Genomic DNA, 20,956 nt, shown 5'->3' on the forward strand with positions numbered 1-20,956 from the left:
GTGACCGATCGCCCAAGCGGCTAACGAGCCGATCAGTGGTGAAGAGTATAAAAAAAAAGAAAGAAGAGAAAAAGAAAGTGACCTGTGCCCGGGCGGGCTAATCCCCGTAAAAAACAAAAAACAAAAACAAAACCTGTGCAGGGTATTTGTCTGACGCAATAATCTCTTCACTTGGAAGATGGATACATTTGCATCGAGAGTACTATTAAGGAGCAGCAACGCACATGTGTTAGTGAGCATTTAAGATAACTTTTTGGAATAGAATTACATTAAATAATTAACAAATGTTATTTTTTAACATAATTTTATATATAAAATGATTTAATTGATTCATAAAAAAACTGAATAAATGTTGTCTCCGCATTAACGTGGTAATGTTTGTTATGATGTCAAGTCAGTCTCTCGAGTCTCGACCCTCGTGTACCAGGAGCTGTTATAAGTTGGAGGTACTTCACATTTACGGAACAAATTTTCAATGAAAATGGCAGATCAACCTACCCAAGAAATGTCTACGGTAACAGTAGGGAAAGAGAAACCGAAGACCGCAAAGCAGTTAGAGAAAGAGGCCAAGAAAGCAGCGAAATTAGCCAAGTTTGCAGAAAAGCAGGCTAAAGTTGCCGAGAATAAGCCTGAGTGTCAGCAGAATGACAAGAAAACTAAGAAAGTGGAAGAGGTAAATATGTTTAACAAAAGTACGAAGATCTATGCTTTATGTAAATAATGCATGAGGTAAACGTGGAGGATAATAGTGGAGCAGACGGCTAACACCTGACGGAATTCTTCCAGTAATATTTCACTTGTTACCACTACACCATCTCGGGAATTTTATAGTTGCAATCAGTAGTTTTGACAATTCTAAATCACTTTTCTTCAAAGGCATCTCCTGCACAAATTATGTATGAGAGAGGTATTTAACATTTTATTATGGATGAAAATTTACCTTTCACTTGTTGCCACTAAACGAATCTCGTGAATTTTATAGCTGCAGTCAGTAGGGTAAATTTGCATAAGTGCACACAACTCTGTTTGAAAGTAAAAAATATGTTTTTCTAGTGTATTTGTGTTTTTAGATCGGTTATGACATTCATTTCCATCAGAAATTGGCCTTTTTTTGTGTTGAGTTTTCCGACAAAAATTATTGTTAAGCAACTACAAAATACAAAAAAAACACTAGAAAAACATAAACCTGACCTAACCGAACCTAACCTAACTTAAACTAACCTAACTGACTCTCACCATATGATGGAATCACTTATTTCTTACCTTATTGGCCTGGTTCTTGTTCGTCGTTGGAGTTACCGCAATGCCACTTATGTTGGTCTTGACGATATTTACATTCGTTCTTGCACTTAGGACACTTTACTGAGGTCGGGAGAACACCATGCGATTGAAAAAATGCTTTAGTTTCTTTTCTTTTTTTTTTAAACTCGCAATCAGCTCTATATAATTGAAACCCAAAATAAAAATTGAATTTGATTGGGCCAAAAATACAGCGAATTAAACCACAAATAATTTTAATTGGTTGCCCCCCAAAAATGCTTTTGAATGGCCTTGTGACGCGTACGAGAATGCATGCCCGTGATGATTTATGGAGACATGCAGTGTGGGAGGTGAGGTAGGCGGTAATGGCGGAAGATTAATGGAAGAAAATAGAGAAAATTTTGAATACGCTATCTCCATTATTATACATTTGCGACGGTAATTAGATGTCTTATTCGAATATGATAATAGATTAGGGGTAGGAATGTTGTGTGCGGAAATGCAATCATATCGTCAGTAGTTTGGCAATTATAAGATTCTTTTCTTCAATTGCATTTGTCACAAAATATGTTAAAGCGATATAATAACCAGGTAACATTTTTTATGTATGTTTCTGCATGGCGGGACACACCAAGAACATCGAATGACTGTGGAGCTTCCTAGTTAGGTTGGTTAGGGTTTTGTTTGGTCTTTTTATATTAGTGCACTGTTCTATCTAACCTAATCAGGGGGGGCTCTACCCCTTGGACCCCCCTGATTAGGTTAAGTTTTTGGTGATTTTCTATGATTTTTTACACATTTCTTATACCCAAAGAAAGAAAGGTGCACTACTATAAATTGACCCTTGTTTTTCCGATGGTTTTCTATGTGTTTTGAACACCTTTTACCTTGATTTTTATAGAAAATCTCATAGTTTTGGCAGATGTGTTAAAAAGTGGTTATTTCTAAATTAAACCTAACCTTAGTTGATAAGAAAACAAGCGACAGAAGCAATGTTAGAAGACCCCTCCAACCTAACCAAAGAAACGTACTTGGTAAAATTATCGTTTCAGTCACGCACTTATTTTGAAATTGTTCAGAACACATAAAAAATCATTGGAAAAACCACAATTTCAACCTAATCTACTCTAAACTTAAAATCCTAAAATTTGCTGTGTTATGAAAACTAAGGTAAGCACTGGGAATCTTTATTCAACTTAATTCAACATCAGTATCCATAGATCTGTAATAAACAGAATAAACAGGAATTACAAATTAAGAATGACTTAGCTTCAAGTAACAGAATTAGCTTAGCACAAATGATAATAACCTAACATAAGAAATATAAGAGAACTTCAAACAATATACAGGTACTCCTCTACTTAACAACGTTCAACTTACAAACTTTCAGAGATACAAACATCATCACTGAGGGGGGGTTACCTGCCAGAACAGGTGTTTAATGTGGATGAGACAGGATTATTTTGAAGAAAATTCCAGATAGGCTGTATTAAAGGGTATATCTGTAGTAAATATCCATAATCTTTTCATTTTTCACAATATGTTTGGTATCTACTAGAGTAAAGTTGGACTTACAAACAATTAGACTTACAAACAAGCCTCAGGAACATAACTCGTTCGTAAGTAGAGGAGCATCTGTAATCTAGAGCATGTAACCAACTAAACATAACACATCATTCACCCCTGCCTTTAAAACAACCCATCGGCATGCAATTACAGTGTATAATCGTCCAGATAGGACGGCATATATTTGGAACGCAACGAGCGATGGGGAGGGGGCTGAGTTGGCGATGCCTCTGGCTGCCGATTTCCCTCGTAGTCCACCATTTCCAGCTGCTCGTCCCTCTCAGCTACCGGGTGTTCATTGAGGACATTCATCTAAACTTTGTATTGGAACACGTTCACTGTTGGCCTTGTCTTCAAGTGTCTCTCTCCCTGATTCAATACCTTTGGGTGCGAGATGGCGCAGAGCCACTGTGGTTTCCCCTCCATCTGGAAATCTGATGCTCGTATATTGCGGATTAACATCAAGTGATTCCACCTCTTCCACAAATGGATAATATTTACTGTAACGTACTTGGCGCTTGAGACACACAGTCTTTTGAGTCGTTAACCAGGCAGGTATTGCCCTCCCACTGGCCGATCTCCGTTGGTAGCCAAACATCCGTTTGTGCGGAGTGGTATTAGTGGCAGGTGACAGCAGCGATCGAATACAGTGGAGAGCATCCATGCGGACATCTTCCCAATGAGTAGTAGGTAGATTTCTGGATTTCAGCGCAAGTGTCACCGTTCTCCAGATGATGCCATTATAGCGCTCCAATTGACCATTACCCTGGGGGTTGTAGGCGGTCGTCAAAAAAGTGGCAACTCCACGCTGATGCAAAAACTGCTTCAGTTCGCCTGACATGAACGACGCTCCACGATCGGAGTGAATATAGTAGGCTGGCATGCCAAAGATGGAGAATAATGAGCAGAGACATTTTATCACAGTGTTTGTTGACAAATCAAAGCATGGGAAGGTGACTGGGAACCTCGAATATTCATCAATTATAGTAAGTAAATTTCTTGTTTTAGAAGGAAGAGGTCCCTTGAAATCCACATTCAGCCTTTCAAAAGGCTGAGTAGCTTTTATGAGAGTACCAGAGTCTGATCTGAAGAATCGTGGCTTTGGTTCCAGACATGTAGGGCAAGTGGCAGTCATCGCCTTTATGTCACTGATAGAATATGGTAGATTTCTGCTCCGTACAAAGTGCATCATCCTTGTAACGCCTGGATGCCATAAATTATTGTGAAGTCTGCAGATCATCTAGCAGATACTGTACCGAATTGCACATGCGTGAGAATGCATCCCCGGCGGCTTTTTCTTTGCCAGGACAATAGACAATGTCATAACTGAGGCATGATAGGTCAATTCGCCATCTAGTGATCTTCTCATTCTTTACTTTGCTCGAACTTTTGGGGTTGAGCATGAAGGCGACTGACCTCTGATCCATAATCAACCGAAAATGCTGCCCAATTAAGTAGTGTCTCTATTTGCTCAATGCATCCACTATGGTGTAGGCCTCCTTTTCGATAGAAGAGCGCTTCTGCTCTGAAGCTGTGAGTGTCCTTGAGAAGAAACCCACAGGTCGACCAGACTGACTCAATGAAGCAGCTTTAGCGTACTCTGAAGCCTCAGTTTCCACAACGGATGTTATTGTTGGATCTATAGCAGTCACTGCTGAGCCAGCGATGTCATGCTTAAGGCCTTCAAAAGCTTTAATTTTCAAACGTGACAGTGGGAAACCTTTTGCTTGTGCCAAAGGGTGAATTTTCTCGGAAAATCCAGTAATCCATTGGGGATAATGTGCAAACATTCCCATAGCATGTCGAAGTTAGTGTGTGTCGTGTGGTACAGGAAGGTCAAGAAGGGGACTCAAGCGTTCCTGGTCAGGCTTGATTGTGTCATGACTAATTGTGTAACCAAGCAAGTCAACAGACGTCAGAGAGTAGTTGCATTTGTCATCATTCAGCATTAGGTTATACCTTTTGACCACATCTAAAAAATGTTTAAGGTTGGCATCATGTTCTGCCTTATTGTGACCACACGCTGTCACGTTGTCTATGTATGCGAAAGTGCCATATAGCTTCTTTGTCACAATCTCATCAATTATGCGTTGGAAATTGGCAACGCCATTAGTAACACCAAAAGGTATTCTACAGAATTGGTAAAGACGTCCACGAGCCTCGAACGCAGTGTATGGTCTATCATCCTGTTTGATAGCCTCTTGATGATATACACTGCGTAGATCTAGCGTACTAAACACTTGATATCTAGCGATCTCCCTTACCATGTCATCGATCCGTAGTAGTGGATACGCATCTAACAAGGTGAAACGATTAATTGTCTGTGAATAATCTATCACCATTCTCTGTTTGTGGCCTTCGGACAAGACCACCATTGCCCGAGCACACCACAAAGACTGACTTGGCTCGATGATGCTCTCCTTCGGCATTCTAGACACTTCAGAATCAATAAACTTCTTGTTGTCATGTGAATAATGCCTCAATTTCACTGCAATTGGCTTGCAGTCAGGTGTCAGGTAGTCAAACAATGATGGAAATGGGACTTTAACAACGGCAAGCTCACACACCCTTGGGGCTGGCTTGGAGCCTCCAAACGGAATTTGAACCGCTGAGTGCTGCTGTAGGAAGTCATGTCCAAGAATAGTATCACTACAGAGGTCCGGCATCACAGACAGTCTAACATCACTGTATGGTACTTAGTGTTATTGAGTTCCAGATTAGTAATGCAATATCCCAGAACCCTCGAGGTTAGAGAACTATTTGTCATAGACACCTTTCTCACACAAGGGAAGAATTTCCATCCTTGCATGTGTACAATACTAGAACTGACAAAGTTTTCAGAGCTACCAGTATCAACGAGTGGGGTGACAGGAACTCCGTTTATCTTAGCTTTCATCACAGCCGTTGACAGACAGCCAGGAGGTGCAGCTGTGGGGCTCAGCCCCTGGACCCCCTAGTACGGTATATGAAACAGAACTAACTATGATATGGTGTGATTTTATGTTTTTGTGGACATCGGAGCAGCTGCTTGAACCGTGTGGCTCACACCCATACACTGGCGTTGATTGGAGTTATCACTATGATTGGCAGGGATGCTCCTTTTCGGCTGCATTACCACCGAGAAAGACAAATTAGTGTATGCCAGACATATTAGTGTGCGCATAGTTGCCTAATTATCTACCAAATGAAGCAGTTCCCCCCAAAATGATTTGTCATAACAGAACTCTCTGATGAAAAATATACTGTAGTAGGAAGATAAACATCAAAACAAATAACACGTCGGCAGGTTGGTTGTCAATATTAGCCTAGGTATTTTTTTTAGGTATTTATGTGGATTGTGACTATACACTGTTTTTCATTTAAATTTATTAGAGGATACTGTATTATGTTGTGAAAAAATTATAAAAATTGCTGAAATCAAGTGACAACCTAAGTTAACCTAACCTATGTCTCAACTTGCCTATATCTAGAAAACTAATAACTTACACAAGAAAATTACAGTATTAGAATTGAAAGTAATCCACGTATAAAACTGTCTAAATACACCCTCATAATTACTGAACCACTGATGGCCATGTCCCTCATAATTATTAGTTTACATCTGCCACATCATAGCTGATGATGTAACTGTAAGAATGCTATCTTAATTCGCCTTTTCTAGAAAACTAAGCAATTGTACAATAAAATGAATAGAAGTAAAAATAATCGGCATACAAAGCTGTCTAAAAACATCCCCCCATAATTACCGAACTGCTGATGGTCACGAGTAGCCTTTTTATTCACTTTTACTTACTGTTAAGCTCATAACTAACCTTCAACCTTCTGGGATTGTCACTGTTTTTGAGAAAATTAAGAAAGTAGAATTCAATTCAATTATTCTTAATTAAAATGCCTCCTTACTGCTGCTCACTTGTATCGGCACCTCAACGCTGCAGTATAAGGTAGGTTAGGTTAGTTAAGTTACGTTTATTCCAAAATGTTTCTTTCTAATGTATTGTCATAGTTTTATGTAATTTGGTCTAAGGTGTTGATTATATTATATAAAGATTATAATATACAGTCAACCCTCACTTTACGCGGTTAATATAACCCACAGGGTACCGCGGAAAGTGAGAAACTCGCAAAGTGAACAACATAACATATGGGATTAATTGAAATAGAGATTGGGCCGACCCCCAAACTTCACTTTTTGACGACACACAACTATGTTGTAGTAAAAATTTTATCTTAACTTTATGATGGTATGCACACAATTAATATAGAAGAGGTTAGGTTCGGAAAAATAAAGGTTAAGTTAGGAAAATTATAGGTTAGGTTAGGAAAACTAAAAGTTAGGTTGAACACTTACGTTAGTAGAAGAGATGGGTCGGCATACAGGGATGGAGGCTGGTTCCGAGGCAGAGGGCAGGCTACTGGCCCTCAGGTGAGTCACCATCACTGTCACCCACACTTGTTATGGCCTCCCTGACAAATCCCTCAAAGTCATCATCACTGTCTCTACCTCTGTCACTATCACTGGCTTGGGCTGGCTGTGGTGGGTTGCGGGCGAAAAACTCTGTTATGCTTTGCTGACGGCTGCTGTTTATGTTGTCGTGATAAACCTTGAAGTAGGGCTCCATAGTCTGCAACAGCTGGGTAGTGAAGATTTCATACCTGTTTGCGTCAGGGTCGTCGGAAAGGAGGAGCTTGATTTTCTCAACACACTCGATGGCACCCCTAACATTACTCTGGGATAAGCGGTGTTCTTCTTGGGATGACGCACCACCTGCCTCTTCACTGACGTCATCATCATCTACCATCTCGTCGGTAGTCACATCAGGATCCCTTATCACCTCCAGGATGTCGTCGTTGGTGGTCTCGGAGAAGCCTGCAGCTGTAACACTCAGCGCAGCTTCTCTGGCAAGGTCCACTGCTATTGCAACAGTCTGAACCTCACCAGTCACAGATTGACTCTGCCTAACGGCCGGAATGCCTTGCAACACATGTCTCCATGCGTGACGAACAGTTGCTACAGACAGCTGATCCCATGCCTCCACCAAGAAGTCCACAGCTTTCTTGATGTTGAATATTCTCCAGAATTGTTTGAAAAGTATTTTTTGCTCTGCCAACTGTTGATCCTCGTCGTCTTCGCTCTTGCTATCGGTGGTGGTGTCACTCAGGTTACGCAACTCTTCCCTGGTGTTGGTGTAGTCGTTCAGGAGCTTGAATTTTTTTGTTGAGAATGCAGCTTTTACATTACAGATTAACTCTTGGTCCATGGGCTGTAATATAGACGTAGTGTTCGGAGGAAGGAAGACCACTTTTACGTTGGGGTGACGATCTAACAGTAGGGGCGAGTGTCCTGGTGCGTTGTCCAGCAGCAACAAAATCTTGAATGGCACATTTTGTTGCTCACAGAATTTCTTTACATCGGGAACGAAACAATCATCAAACCAGGAGAGGGACAGTGTAGAGAACATCCACGCCTTACGTGCGGTCAGCCAGTGGACATTTAGCTTGGTCATGTCCATGCTCTTGTAGGCGTGTGGCTTGCGGGCTGTGTGGATCACCGATAACTTGAGCTTACAGGTACCGGAGGCATTGGTGGTGAAAAGGACGGTGATGCGCTCTTTCTGCAACTTCCGGCCCCGAATCTTGCTGGCATTCTTCACAACGAAGGTCTTGGAAGGTAGCTTTTTCCAAAAAAGACCAGATTCGTCCATGTTAAACACCTGGTCGTCGGTGTACTGTCCTTCCTCCATAATCTCGCGTAAAAACGGAGGAAATTCCCTAGCCGCAGCACGGTCAGCACTAGCTTCTTCACCACCAATGTTGATATTGGTGATCTTGTTCCACATCTTAAACCTCTGTAACCATCCAGAGGAAGCATTAAAGGGTTTGGGCTCTGTAATTCCCATCTTTCGTGACACTGCAGCATACAGTTCACGTGCGTACTCCTTAACAGAGTGCCTGTCGACCGCCATGTTCCATCGCGCCTGACGCACCAAGTAGCTCACAAGTAATTTTTCCGTCTTGAGAAGCACCTGGTTGTGGAAATACTTGATCATAGAACCACCTGTAGACTTTGTGATCTTCATGTGCTCCTTTATCTTGGCTGCATCCTTCTTTATCGTCCGGATCGTAGATTCGTTCACACCATGCTGGCGCGCCAAATCAACCTGTCTTGTTCCTTTCTCTAACTCTTGGATGATCTTGTACTTCACCTCGTAGCTTAAGGAACGTCGTGTCTTCTTGGGCTTAGGGCGGCTGGGTCCAGGCAAGGAAAGGTTTCTCTCTGGGGGCGGTGGTCCGGCGGAAGCCATTTTGCAGAACAATGGATGCACGATTACACGGTGTGGCCTGGAGGGATGAAACTGCCGCGACTAGGTCAAGTGTCGTCTTTCCTCCCTCCCTCCCCCCCTCCCCCGGGTGGACACATCATATTACTTTAAACCAATTACAGCTAGCAGCGGAGGGAGGTAGGGATGCATGGCCAATCACAGTACAATACGTCATATGACGTCACTGATAACGCAACAGAGACATGCACTGCGCAACCTTACCGCGCGGCTTGCCCAGGCAGAGGGAGGAGGCGGGAGGGGCAAATCTAAAAATAGCGTCGAGCTGGACGCACTCCGCGTAAAGGGGTACATGCACCGCGGAATGTGAGCATCCTGGGTTCCGGCTGGGTACCACATAAACGTGGAAACGCGGAATGTGGGACCGCGTAAAGTGAAGGTTGACTGTATTGTGTTTCTTATATTTCTTAGCGTAGAGTTTGATACCTTCACACTGGTTACATAGAGGAGATTATGATGTACAGTGGGGTATGCTATAACGAATGTAATTGGTTCCAGAACCTCGTTCGTTATAGCATTCGCTCTTTATAGGATTAATCCGTTCCAGGCCCCCAAATACAACCACTTAACACTGAAAAAATTCTGTGGAAAATGTAAAACATACGGTACTTTATCTTACCTTAGTGTTATTCAGCATGCAGGCACCCATAAACACTGGCACATCACTATCACTTCCACTGGGAGTCTTGGCTTTAAGGTCCTCAAACAATTGTTTCGCCTTCTCACAAATTATAGCTTCACTAATGGTACCACCTGCCATTTCTTTCTCCTTTATCCACACTAAGAGTAAATTTTCCATCTCTTCAATCACATTACACCTTGCTTTGCTAAGTCTAAAGATTCCCTTAGCCACTTGTACAGTTTTTAACTCCTCTTTATTCTTCAAAATCGTACATATAGTCGATTTAGCCATCCCATACTCATCACTAAGTTTCGCAATGCTTCTTCCATTCTCACGTTTCTTTATAATTTCTTTCTTAGTTTCAAGGGTTATTAGCTTTCTCACTCGCTTTGGACAATTCATTGTTACAATTGTATACTTGTATAACAAAATAGTTATACAAATAACTCGAATTTCCACATCAAAAGACGAAATTTCAACAATAACAGTGGTGCACTGGCTACACAATGAGACAAAGATGGCGCCTGACGCTCTTGTTGTGGGTCGCGGTACAACAATATTCATGCGCCAGGCGAAATAGTCCCGTATTCATCCTTGTTCGTTGTAGGAGTTGCGTTCGTTATAGCATTCTCAATTTTATAGGTAAAACCGTTCGTTATAGGAATATTCATAGTAGGATCCGTTCGTTATAGCATACCCCACTGTATCTATGTAGAAATTCACTCCACCCGACATTCCATGATTTATACTTGATAAATGATGATTTAATGAGTTCCATTAATTTCCAACATCCATCTAAGTTATTGGTTATACTTTGTCATAGCCAATCAGTCATTACCTTTAGTAATAATAAGATAGGATCACAGATATGGGCAGATAATTGCACTTAGAATTATTAATCAAGCTTCCATACAATGATTTACAATTTGAATGGATATACAGTAGTACCCCGATTTACGCGGTCAATTGAACCCACGGGGTACCTCGGAAAGTGAAAACGGCGTAAAGTGAACAACAGAACAAATGGGATTAATTCCAATAGAGACTGGCCCGACCCCCAAACTCCACTTTTTGACGACACAAAACTATGTTGTAGTAAAAATATTATCTTAACTTTATGATGGTATGCACACACTCACATAATATAGAAGAGGTTAGGTAAGGAAAAATACAGGTTAGGTTAGGAAAAATATAGGTTAGGTTTAACACTTACGTTAGTAAAAGAGATGGGTCGGCATACAGGGAAGGAGGCTGGTTCCGAGGCAGAGGGCAGATTACTGGCCCTCAGGTGAATCACCATCACTATCCACCATAGTTGTCAGGTCCTCCCTGACAAATCCCTCAAAGTTACCTTCACTGTCACTATCACTGGCTCGGGCTGGCTGTGGCGGGTTGCGGGCGAAGAACTCAGTAATGCATTTTTGACGGCTAGTGTTGATGTTGTCTTGATACACCTTGATGTACGGCTCCATAGCCTGCACCTGCCGGGTATGGAAGACTTCATAGCGGTCATCGTCATGGTCGTTGGAAAGGAAGAGCTTCAGTTTCTCTGCACACTCGATGGCATCCTTAACGTTACTATGCGTTAACTTGTGTTCTTCTGGGGTTGACGCACCACCTGCCTCTTCACTGACGTGATCATCTTCCAACATCTCGTCGGCAGTCATTTCAGGATCTCTGATCACCTCCAGGATGTTATAGTTCACATTAGACATGCAAATTTGAGTTCTAACTAATTTTATTAAATGGCTAAAATTTGTATCTCTTGTGCAAAATATATGACGTTTATATTCAAATTATTCACTGTCTTGCAGGGATTCCGGCAATGCAAATTATATTCTCCTAACTTTAGTCTGTGATATTATATAAGATAAAAACTTAAAGCCTATAACCACCAAACCCTGGTTGGGAAGATGGGGGAGAGGGAGGGAGGTGACAGTGACATGTTTGACAGTTGGCACCGAAGGTCTAGTGAAGTATTTATTTGTTTACTTATGTCCTTTATATCGAGTTTTTGTTTTTTGTTTATAAAATATCTAGAAGTTACCGGGGAGACTTTAATTTACATTGCTGGAATTTTTCTAAGATAGTGATTAATTTGAATATAATCTTGCTACTGTATAGTTTGCACTACACAAAAATTTTAGTAATCATTTAGTACATTATTTTGAGTACATGCCCTTAGGATAGTGTAGTGTGCCCAGAGAAACATTAGGCGCAAATTTTAAAATATGATGCACCAGATTGACTCGCATAAAATAGGAAAGATTCTCTTTAAATTAAAACATTGTCCTTAATTGTGGGTGTCGCTTTAAATCAATAATCTTCAATTGAATCGTTTTAAATCGGCATTCTACTGTATACAGTATATGTGGGTGCAAGACCGACCAGAAGTACTGTACTGTGACAGCACCGGGAACAAGTAGGCTTGGCAATATTGCATCAGTCGTGGATTTAAATGCCCCACAGCACTTTTAAATAAGGCGAGTTGCCACTTTTACTTATTTCTTGTTTTCTTCGGTCATTTTGGGGGTGTTTGGGCCATAAAACAAAAATTAGATTTTTCTTGAACAGGAGGAACCATGTACAATAAACACTCAATAACTCGGCATTTACTAACTCGTAATTTCATATAACTCGGCACGGATATAGTCTCGGAATGTATTAGTTAATTCAGAAAATGCCGATATACAGCCTCTCCTCGACTTACGACAACCCGGACATATTTTTCACATTACGTATTTTCGAGTCCCGACGTTAGTGATTGCGCTGTGTACTGAAAAATTTTTCGTTTATAATTCCCTTTAAAATGGCTGGTAAGCGTAAAAGTGAGAGTTCTCGTTGTGCTGAGAAGAAAAAAGACTCACCCATTTTAGAATTTCTATGTATTATTTTCGCCTTTTCAACTTACGACCTGGTAGTCGGGAAGGAACCCCGTCGTAAGTCGAGGAGAGACTGTATATAAAGTTATCTGGAATCTCAGCATATCTGGCCACCTGCATCACCTACCATGCCTTTGTGTCACCTACCATACCTCTGTGTCACATACCATGCATCTGTGTCACCTACCATGCCTCTGTGTCACCCACTATGCCTTTGTGTCACCTACCATACCTCTGTGTCACCTACCATGCCTCTGTGTCACCTACCATGCCTCTGTGTCACCTACCATGCCTCTGTGTCACCTACCATGCCTGTGTCACCTACCATACCTCTGTGTCACATACCATGCAACTGTGTCACCTACCATGCCTCTGTGTCACGTACCATGCCTCTGTGTCACGTACCATGCCTTTGTGTCACGTACCATGCCTTTGTGTCATCTACCATGCCTCTGTGTCACCTACCATGCCTCTGTGTCACCTACTATGATGCTTCAGTCTTTGCCTGCAGTGCTGGTTAGTGTTACTTTTTTACATTTAGTAATAACATGTCTACATATATGGGTTGATAATTTTTTATTGTATTTTTGTAGGAGGGGGAAGTGCCTCGATAAGTCGGAATTTGGGATAACTCGGCAAGGCTAGAGCCCCTTATATGCCGAGTTATCGAGGGTTTACTGCATTTATAATAATGTGACCTGTTGAGGAACATTTGGCAACACTGGTGCATGTTACCACTCCATCTCTCTAATCACCCACATCTTTCTGCTTTCTCACTCCAAATTTTAAAATGTTATGTAATGTAATGTTAAATGGATACAATGACACTTACCACAATCTCTCTCAAAAATACTTAAGCTTTCGTACAAGACATCTTCAGGTTATGAGGCCCACTAATCCCCCACCCAACAATGGTTGACCTGTCATTGCATCAAAAGGTCAGTAATATGAGACCACTAATCCCCCACCCTACCTCCACCTGACATTGCGACAGGTCAGCTTATTTACACGAGATCCCATGGGAGTGGAAAATACCAGTCTTCGCTACAACTCACATCATCATTCATGCCCGTATCATATAGATTTTTAGTTTTTAAGTACACCTCCTTATATTTATTTCACCAAACTTTTAGATAAAATATTCTGGATTATTCTAGTAAAGAAATGGAGTTTCTAACTTAATTAGTACAGTATTACCCCGCCTAACGCGGTTTCACTTAACGCGTTTTATTATATACGCGGTGCCTCGCCAGAGCTGAACTTTCACTTAACACGGATTTTTTCCACATATACGCGGTGAGTGTCCGGCTCGAGACGCTATTTTTAGATTTGCCCCACCAGCCACCCTGCCTGACTGCCTGTTTTAGCTCATAAAATTCATACAAATTACCCGGTCAGAATATAATTTACATTGCTGGAATTCTTATAATTTGGTGATCATTTTGAATATAAACATCATATATTTTGCATTAGACATACAAATTTTAGATAAAATTTTTTCTCAGAGTAACTATGTTATCTTTTGTGCAAAATATATGACATTTATATTCAAAATATTCCTGGTCTTACAAGGAATCCAGCAATGTCAATTATATTATCCTAACTTTAGTTTGAGGTATTATTTATTACAAAAAAGTTAAGTATTCTGTTTTCCCACACATCTCCTTGGGACGGTTGGTGGGGGGTGGGGGGGAGGGAAGGACCGACCGACCATCTGTTACCCCGTAAAGAATATTTTTTTTTTATTAACTGAAGATATTTGTTTTAGCTCATAAAATTCATACAAATTACCCGGTCTGAATATAATTTACATTGCTGGAATTCTTATAATTTGATGATCATTTTGAATATAAACATCATATATTTTGCATTAGACATACAAATTTTAGATAAAATTTTTTCTCAGAGTAACTATGTTATCTTTTGTGCAAAATATATGACATTTATATTCAAAATATTCCTGGTCTTACAAGGAATCCAGCAATGTCAATTATATTATCCTAACTTTAATCTGAGGTATTATTTAATACTAAATGTTAAAAACTCTTGAAGAGAGGATTGGTGGGGGGGAGGGTTGGGACTGACCGCGCGGTTGGAAGAGGGGGGGAGGCAAGGTGGGGTACTTTGATTGACAGATAGTGTCCTGAAGATTATTTTTTTTTTATTAACTGAAGATATTTGTTTTAGCTCATAAAATTCATACAAATTACCCGGTCAGAATATAATTTACATTGCTGGAATTCTTATAATTTGGTGATCATTTTGAATATAAACATCATATATTTTGCATTAAACATACAAATTTTAGATAAAAATTTTTCTCTAGGTAACTATGTTATCTTTTGTGCAAAATATATGACATTTATATTCAAAATATTCCTGGTCTTACAAGGAATCCAGCAATGTCAATTGTATTATCCTAACTTTAGTTTGAGGTATTATTTATTAAAATTTAGTGGTTTTCCCCCAAAAATTTCTCAGAGAGGGAAGAGCCGGCAGTGTAGTGTGAGAGGGGGAGGGAGTTGAGTCCATCATTTGAATGGACATTAACTTGGCGACTGTATTTCTCTATTTCTCTTAAGTATTAATTGTGTGCATGTACCATCATAAAATTAAGATGTTATTTTTACTACAACATAGGTATGTGCCTTCAAAAAGTGGAGTTTGGGGGTCGGGCCGGTTTCTATTGGAATTAATCCCATATGTTCTGTTGTTCACTTAACGCGGATTTCACTTAACACGGGACCCTCTGGGTTCTATTGACCGCGTTAAGTGGGGTACAACTGTACTGCTTTTACGGACTCTGGTAATTTAGACTCTTGGAAAACATTCCCTAGCACCCAGAAACGTTCTGAGGATGTGGGCTAGTGTCTACCTGTGCAAGATGCATATTTAGATACTGGGAAACATTTCCCAGTACGTAACTGGAAAAGATTACAGGGATAAGGAATTTTTCCAAGATTGAGAAAGTCGTCTGGTTACCTGAAAATCTCTCATCCCCGAAAGTGCTCTGCACCAATTGTTCCGGCTAACAAGGATACCACTTTATATATAGGTCATTATGTTACGACCTTGGCCTCTTAGGTTGTAAAAATGCAATTGAAATTCAACTTCTCTTTGTATCGAAGGTCCAAGGAATATATCCCACCAAAATAATCATCTCGCTACTATAGGGTATATTAAAAATCATGAAGTACATTTAATTACATATATTAACAAACAAACTAACTATATCAGTTATGTACAAAAATAAACAAATACAAACTAAACCTGATTAAATATATATATCACTATATAATGCTTGGTGTTTTTAAAAGTCGAGCAAGGTTTGCATGTTATACCACTAGAAATATACAAGAGGAGAGGAGATACTGATCTTACGACTGCCAGCCCAATACTAAAAACCACCCGGCTTTGAGAGGCAAAAGCAAGTGAGCAGAGGCGGGCGGAAATGATGTAAAAAACTAAAGACGTTCACATTGCGAATCCGCAAACAATCATTGAATGCTCACTCGTTCATTAGTATTCAGGATAATATAATAAACATCACTTTGTTTTACCTAACACATTAAAACCAATGATACATTTCAAGTATAATATATAATATCTAAATTTTAACTGCTTCGGTGTCTACACAACGAAACATTCGAAGTTCATATGCCGACCAGTAATCTATTCATTGGTTCTTATTTCTGACACTTGTATACGTAATTGGAAAAAAACAATTATTTTGTGTGCCAAACATGTACAGTATATCCTGTGATAGATATGTGTATTTTATTTATTTATATTTTACAGAAAAAGGTGATCACGTATGAGGTACAAACACCTTTGGGAGATAAAAAAGATATAGAAGTGGACCTACCAGCCCAGTACAGTCCTAAGTATGTGGAGGCTGCCTGGTATGCCTGGTGGAAAAAGCAGGGATTCTTCAAACCAGAATATGGAGTAAGTATGATTTTCTAACTTGTTACCCTTCACCAAGTTCTCTTATTACTGTGCCAGCCAGTTATAGGGTTATATATCATACCTTGGTCCCATGTGACAGCGGAGAGCTGGTTTTACAATTGCCCATCCCTCCCTGTCAAGGGAGATGATAATCAGGGGTTACCTCCTGGAGGCAGGTCTAATTAGAACGAGCTCCAAAATTAAAAATGATAATATTAAACGGTTTATTCATAGAGTTGCAGCTGGTGGCTGAAAATATACAAACTTACATTTGATTTAGACATAATGATATGCGTTGAATACATTTACAGGGCTGTACAGTACATAAATCTGGAGTTGTTTATTATTTTAACAATAGATGGGATGGTACTACAGTGACCCTTCGTTTAACGAACACCTCGGTTAACATAATTTCGATTAACGAACTGCCTTCCATAAGGATCTTCAATTCGGTTAACGAAGTTCTTACGAACCGACCTCAACATGTTTTCGCTTGCACTGACCGGGCAACCAGCTTTAGTATCAGTCCGCCAATACATTAATCGGTTCTAGGGCTTAAATTCCTTACTATTTTAGTAAATATCAAGAAGTTTATACTATTCAATAATTTTAAAAGTTTAATATTCAATTTTTAGTCATTTTAACAATTATTGAACATAATTGAAGGTAAAGTGACTAGTTTAATGCGCGGCATCCAGCCTCTTAACACAGCAAACAGGAGTTAGTCTCTCTCTGTTTTCACTGGAGGTAACATCTTGCTTGAGACTCTCTTCAACTAAACGCTTTTTTTCTGTGTTTCCAAGCAAATTATTGGTCATTTTGAAATATATTTTACTTATTGACAATATATAATGCAGTCCAGTGTTGATTTAAAGAAAATAATCTTGAATTACACCAAGAGAGCTAAAATTTTATGGGTGAAATGGCGCCATGGGGTGACTTCTCTTCCACCCCAATGCCTTCTCGTCTTCCTTCTCCTCCACCCCCATTCTAAATCCCATCATCATCATCATCCAGGAGCCTTCTACATACACACCTCAAAGTAAGTGAACTTTTCTACCATTTTTGTTGAATTTAGGAAATTTTCGGTGAGCTGGAACCAATTACCCAAAAACCCATTGAAACAATGGTTTGGTTAACGAACTTTTCGGTTAACGAACGACCTTCTGGAACGGATTGAGTTCGTTAACGGAGGGGTCACTGTATTCTTATATCTACCTATCGGTGCGGGCTCTTATGGGCTGAATTTTGTTGTAGTGGCTGACTGCGCGAGGTGGGCGGGGAACTGCCGGTGGCAGGAGGTGGCAATGACGAGGATGGTGCAGTCGTCCACTGCCAAACCTTGCTAGTGCTTGGTGGTGGTCACTGAGGGATGGCATTTCCAGGGTGGAGAGAGCTTTGTTGTAGCCGGAGTAGTCTGTGCCGAGCATGATTCTTAGAGGCCCTTTTCTGTACCTTCTCTAGCCGACGTTGTTGGGTAGAGTTGAGAGAAGACGACCAGGCTGGTGATGCATACGTTAGTTTGGGGAGAATAATGGCATTGTAGATAGTCCTCATCTCTGGCGTGGGTGCCCCAAGTGACCTAAGTCGTCATAGCATGTAGAGTCGGTACGAGGCTGCCTTGATTGTGTTGTTTACATGGGCCTTCCAGTCCAGTTTGTGGTCTATGGTAACACCCAGGAGTTTGGCAGACTGCACTCACTGGAGAGGATGGGTACCCACTGTGACTGCTGGAGCTTGCACTGGAGTGGTGGCAGTATTGATGTGCATGACCACGGTTTTGGTGTGGTTGATGGTGACCTTGTTCTCCGTAGTCCATGCCTGTAGCCTGTCCAGGGTGCCTTGTAGCGATGAGTAGTCTGGTGAGGTGTTGTCCACTGTAACCCCCACAGTGCAGTCATCCACGTACTTCCACTTACCACTGCTGTAGGTGTCCATCATGATTCAGTCCCCATCTAACACTTACAATCGTTGTGCCAGGTTTGTTCTCCCATGCTTTTCTTTATGATAAAGCTAAGAGGCTGCCTAATTTTGAAACTTCAGGGATAGATGTCAAGGAAAATATCCTATACATCTACAGTATTGATTAGGTGTTATCATAAACATAAGAATAATCTTTAGTCTGAAATAATTTTGCATGGTTTGTTTGGCCTTATCAAAGGTGGAGAAATTTGACATTGGGATATATCCCTGGAATTTGTTGATAAGTTTTGCTACCTGGAAGGCATGATCAGTGCTGGAAGTGGTGCTGAAGCTAACTTATTTGCAAGTGATTGAAGTGGATGTAGAAAATTTCGGGGGTTGCTTCCTTTATTGATGGCAAGAGGACCTTCCCTCTTCATAACAGGAATATTGTATGCAACTAGCATGAGATCTGTGATGTTGTATGGCAGTGCAACATGGGCTTGAGTAAGCTGAAGTGAGAATAGTAAGGTAGATAGGAAACCTTGTTCAGAGCCAAGAGGGTAGCTGGGTATTGGCAAAGTTTTGCATAAGGGTAGGAAGAGATGATTTGGGCTTGTGGAGAGCATGGAGCAGACCAGTTGGGTCAAGTGGTACATGAGTCTAAATGTGGAGGGGAGGAGAGCCAGGGATTGGCCAAGAATGGCTTCGGGAAAGGTTGTAAAAAATGATATTAAGAGTTAAAATCCTGATGATAGAGGCTGCAAGAGACAACACAGCTTGGGCCCGTATACACAAAACTTTTATGCTAATGACATAATAGTACTGTTAGCTAGCAGTAAAATATAAAAGTTATACACAAAGATTAACTAGCAAACCTTTGCTGCACAAATATTTATATACAGTATAGTCTGCATTTACGCGGTCAATTGAACCCGTGGAGACCTGCGTAAAACGAGAAACGCGTAAATGAAATAACAGAACATATGGGATTAATTGAAATAGAGACTGAGCCGACCCCCAAACTCCACTTTTTCCGACACAATACGTACGTTGTAGTAAAAATAGTATCTTAATTTTATGATGGTATGCACACACACATAATATAGAAGAGAAATATCAATAAGAGAATAATATACTGTACCAGGTAAAAGAAAATTCTAGGTTTAACACTTATGTTAGAAGAAGAGATGGGTCAGCATACGAGGATGGGGGCTGGTTCCGAGGCAGAGCGCAGATTACTGGCCCTCGGGTGAATCACCATCGCTATCCACCATAGTTGTCAGGGCCTACCTGACAAACCCCTCAAAGTCACCATCACTGTCACTATCACTGGCTTGGCCTGGCTGTGGTGGGTTGCGGTCGAAGAAGTCAGTGATGCTACGCTGACTGCTAGTGTTGATGTGGTCGTGATACATCTGGATGTACTGCTCCATACTTTGGTCTAGAAGGTTATTGAAGACTTCATACCGGCGATTGACATGGTCTTTTGAAAGGGTGAGCTTTAGTTTCAAGGCAAACTCGATGGCATCCTTTACATCACCATGAGTTAACTTCTGTTCTCTTGCTGCCGCACCACCTGCCTCCTCACTGACGTCATCGTCTTCCAACAACTCGTCGGCAGTCACCTCAAGATCCCTGATTACCTCCATGATGTCGTCGTTGGTGGTCTCGGAGAAGCCTGCAGCTGTAACACTCTGTGCAGCTTCTCTTGCAAGGTCCAGTGCCACTGCAACAGACTGAACCTCACCAGTCACAGGTTGCCTCTGCCTCCTACCTGGGATACCTTGCAACACATGCCGCCACGCATAACGAATCGTTGCCACAGACAGCTGCCCCCATGCCTCCAAGAAATCAACAGCTTTCTTGACGTTGAATTTCTTCCGAAACTGTTTGATGCGAACTTCTTGCTCCGCCAACTCTTCTTGCTCCTCGTCCTCACTCTCGCTATCGGTGTCACTCAGGTTCCGCAACTCATCTATGGTGTTGGTCAAGTCATTAAGGAGCCTGGGGGTGCTGGTGGCAGAGTGGTACCGCTCTTGCCTTCGCAAGCGAGATGTCACGGGTTCGATTCCCGGGCCGGTGGAAGTTGTTTGGACATACTTCCTAGCCCCCATTAGTCCCTGTTCACCTAGCAGTAAAGTAGGTACCTGGTGTATATCGAAAGTTGCTAATTCGTATTCAGGGATAAGTTGTTGGAGCTTCCAATAACTTGATGACATAAACCATTGACTTTAAAGGCTTCTATGCCCTTGACTCTTCAGGCTTCTACGCCCTAAACTCATGAGACATAAAGGCAAGCATGATCTTAGCATGCTTCCCTGTTGGGCACTGTAAACGCTTCTGCGCTTCACCTTACACAAGGATGTAAGGGGGTGCCCAATAAATAATAATAAAAAAAAAATTAAGGAGCCGAAACTTCTTTGCGGAGAAAGCAG

General features: G+C 41.0%; 1 protein-coding gene across 1 annotated transcript; it reads left to right on the forward strand.

Moving 5' to 3' along the window:
• Window positions 1-379: 379 nt before the first annotated feature.
• On the forward strand, window positions 380-16,673 carry LOC121875583 (valine--tRNA ligase-like). The gene is made up of 2 exons (XM_042380171.1): window positions 380-673; window positions 16,467-16,673. Exons 1-2 carry the CDS (start codon window positions 476-478, stop codon window positions 16,632-16,634), a joined length of 366 nt encoding a protein of 121 aa, XP_042236105.1. The 5' UTR covers window positions 380-475; the 3' UTR covers window positions 16,635-16,673.
• The last annotated feature ends 4,283 nt before the right edge of the window (window positions 16,674-20,956 follow it).

Source organism: Homarus americanus, unplaced genomic scaffold, assembly GCF_018991925.1.
Source record: "Homarus americanus isolate GMGI-L3 unplaced genomic scaffold, GMGI_Hamer_2.0 scaffold26163, whole genome shotgun sequence".
Classification (NCBI taxonomy): Eukaryota; Metazoa; Arthropoda; class Malacostraca; order Decapoda; family Nephropidae; genus Homarus; species Homarus americanus.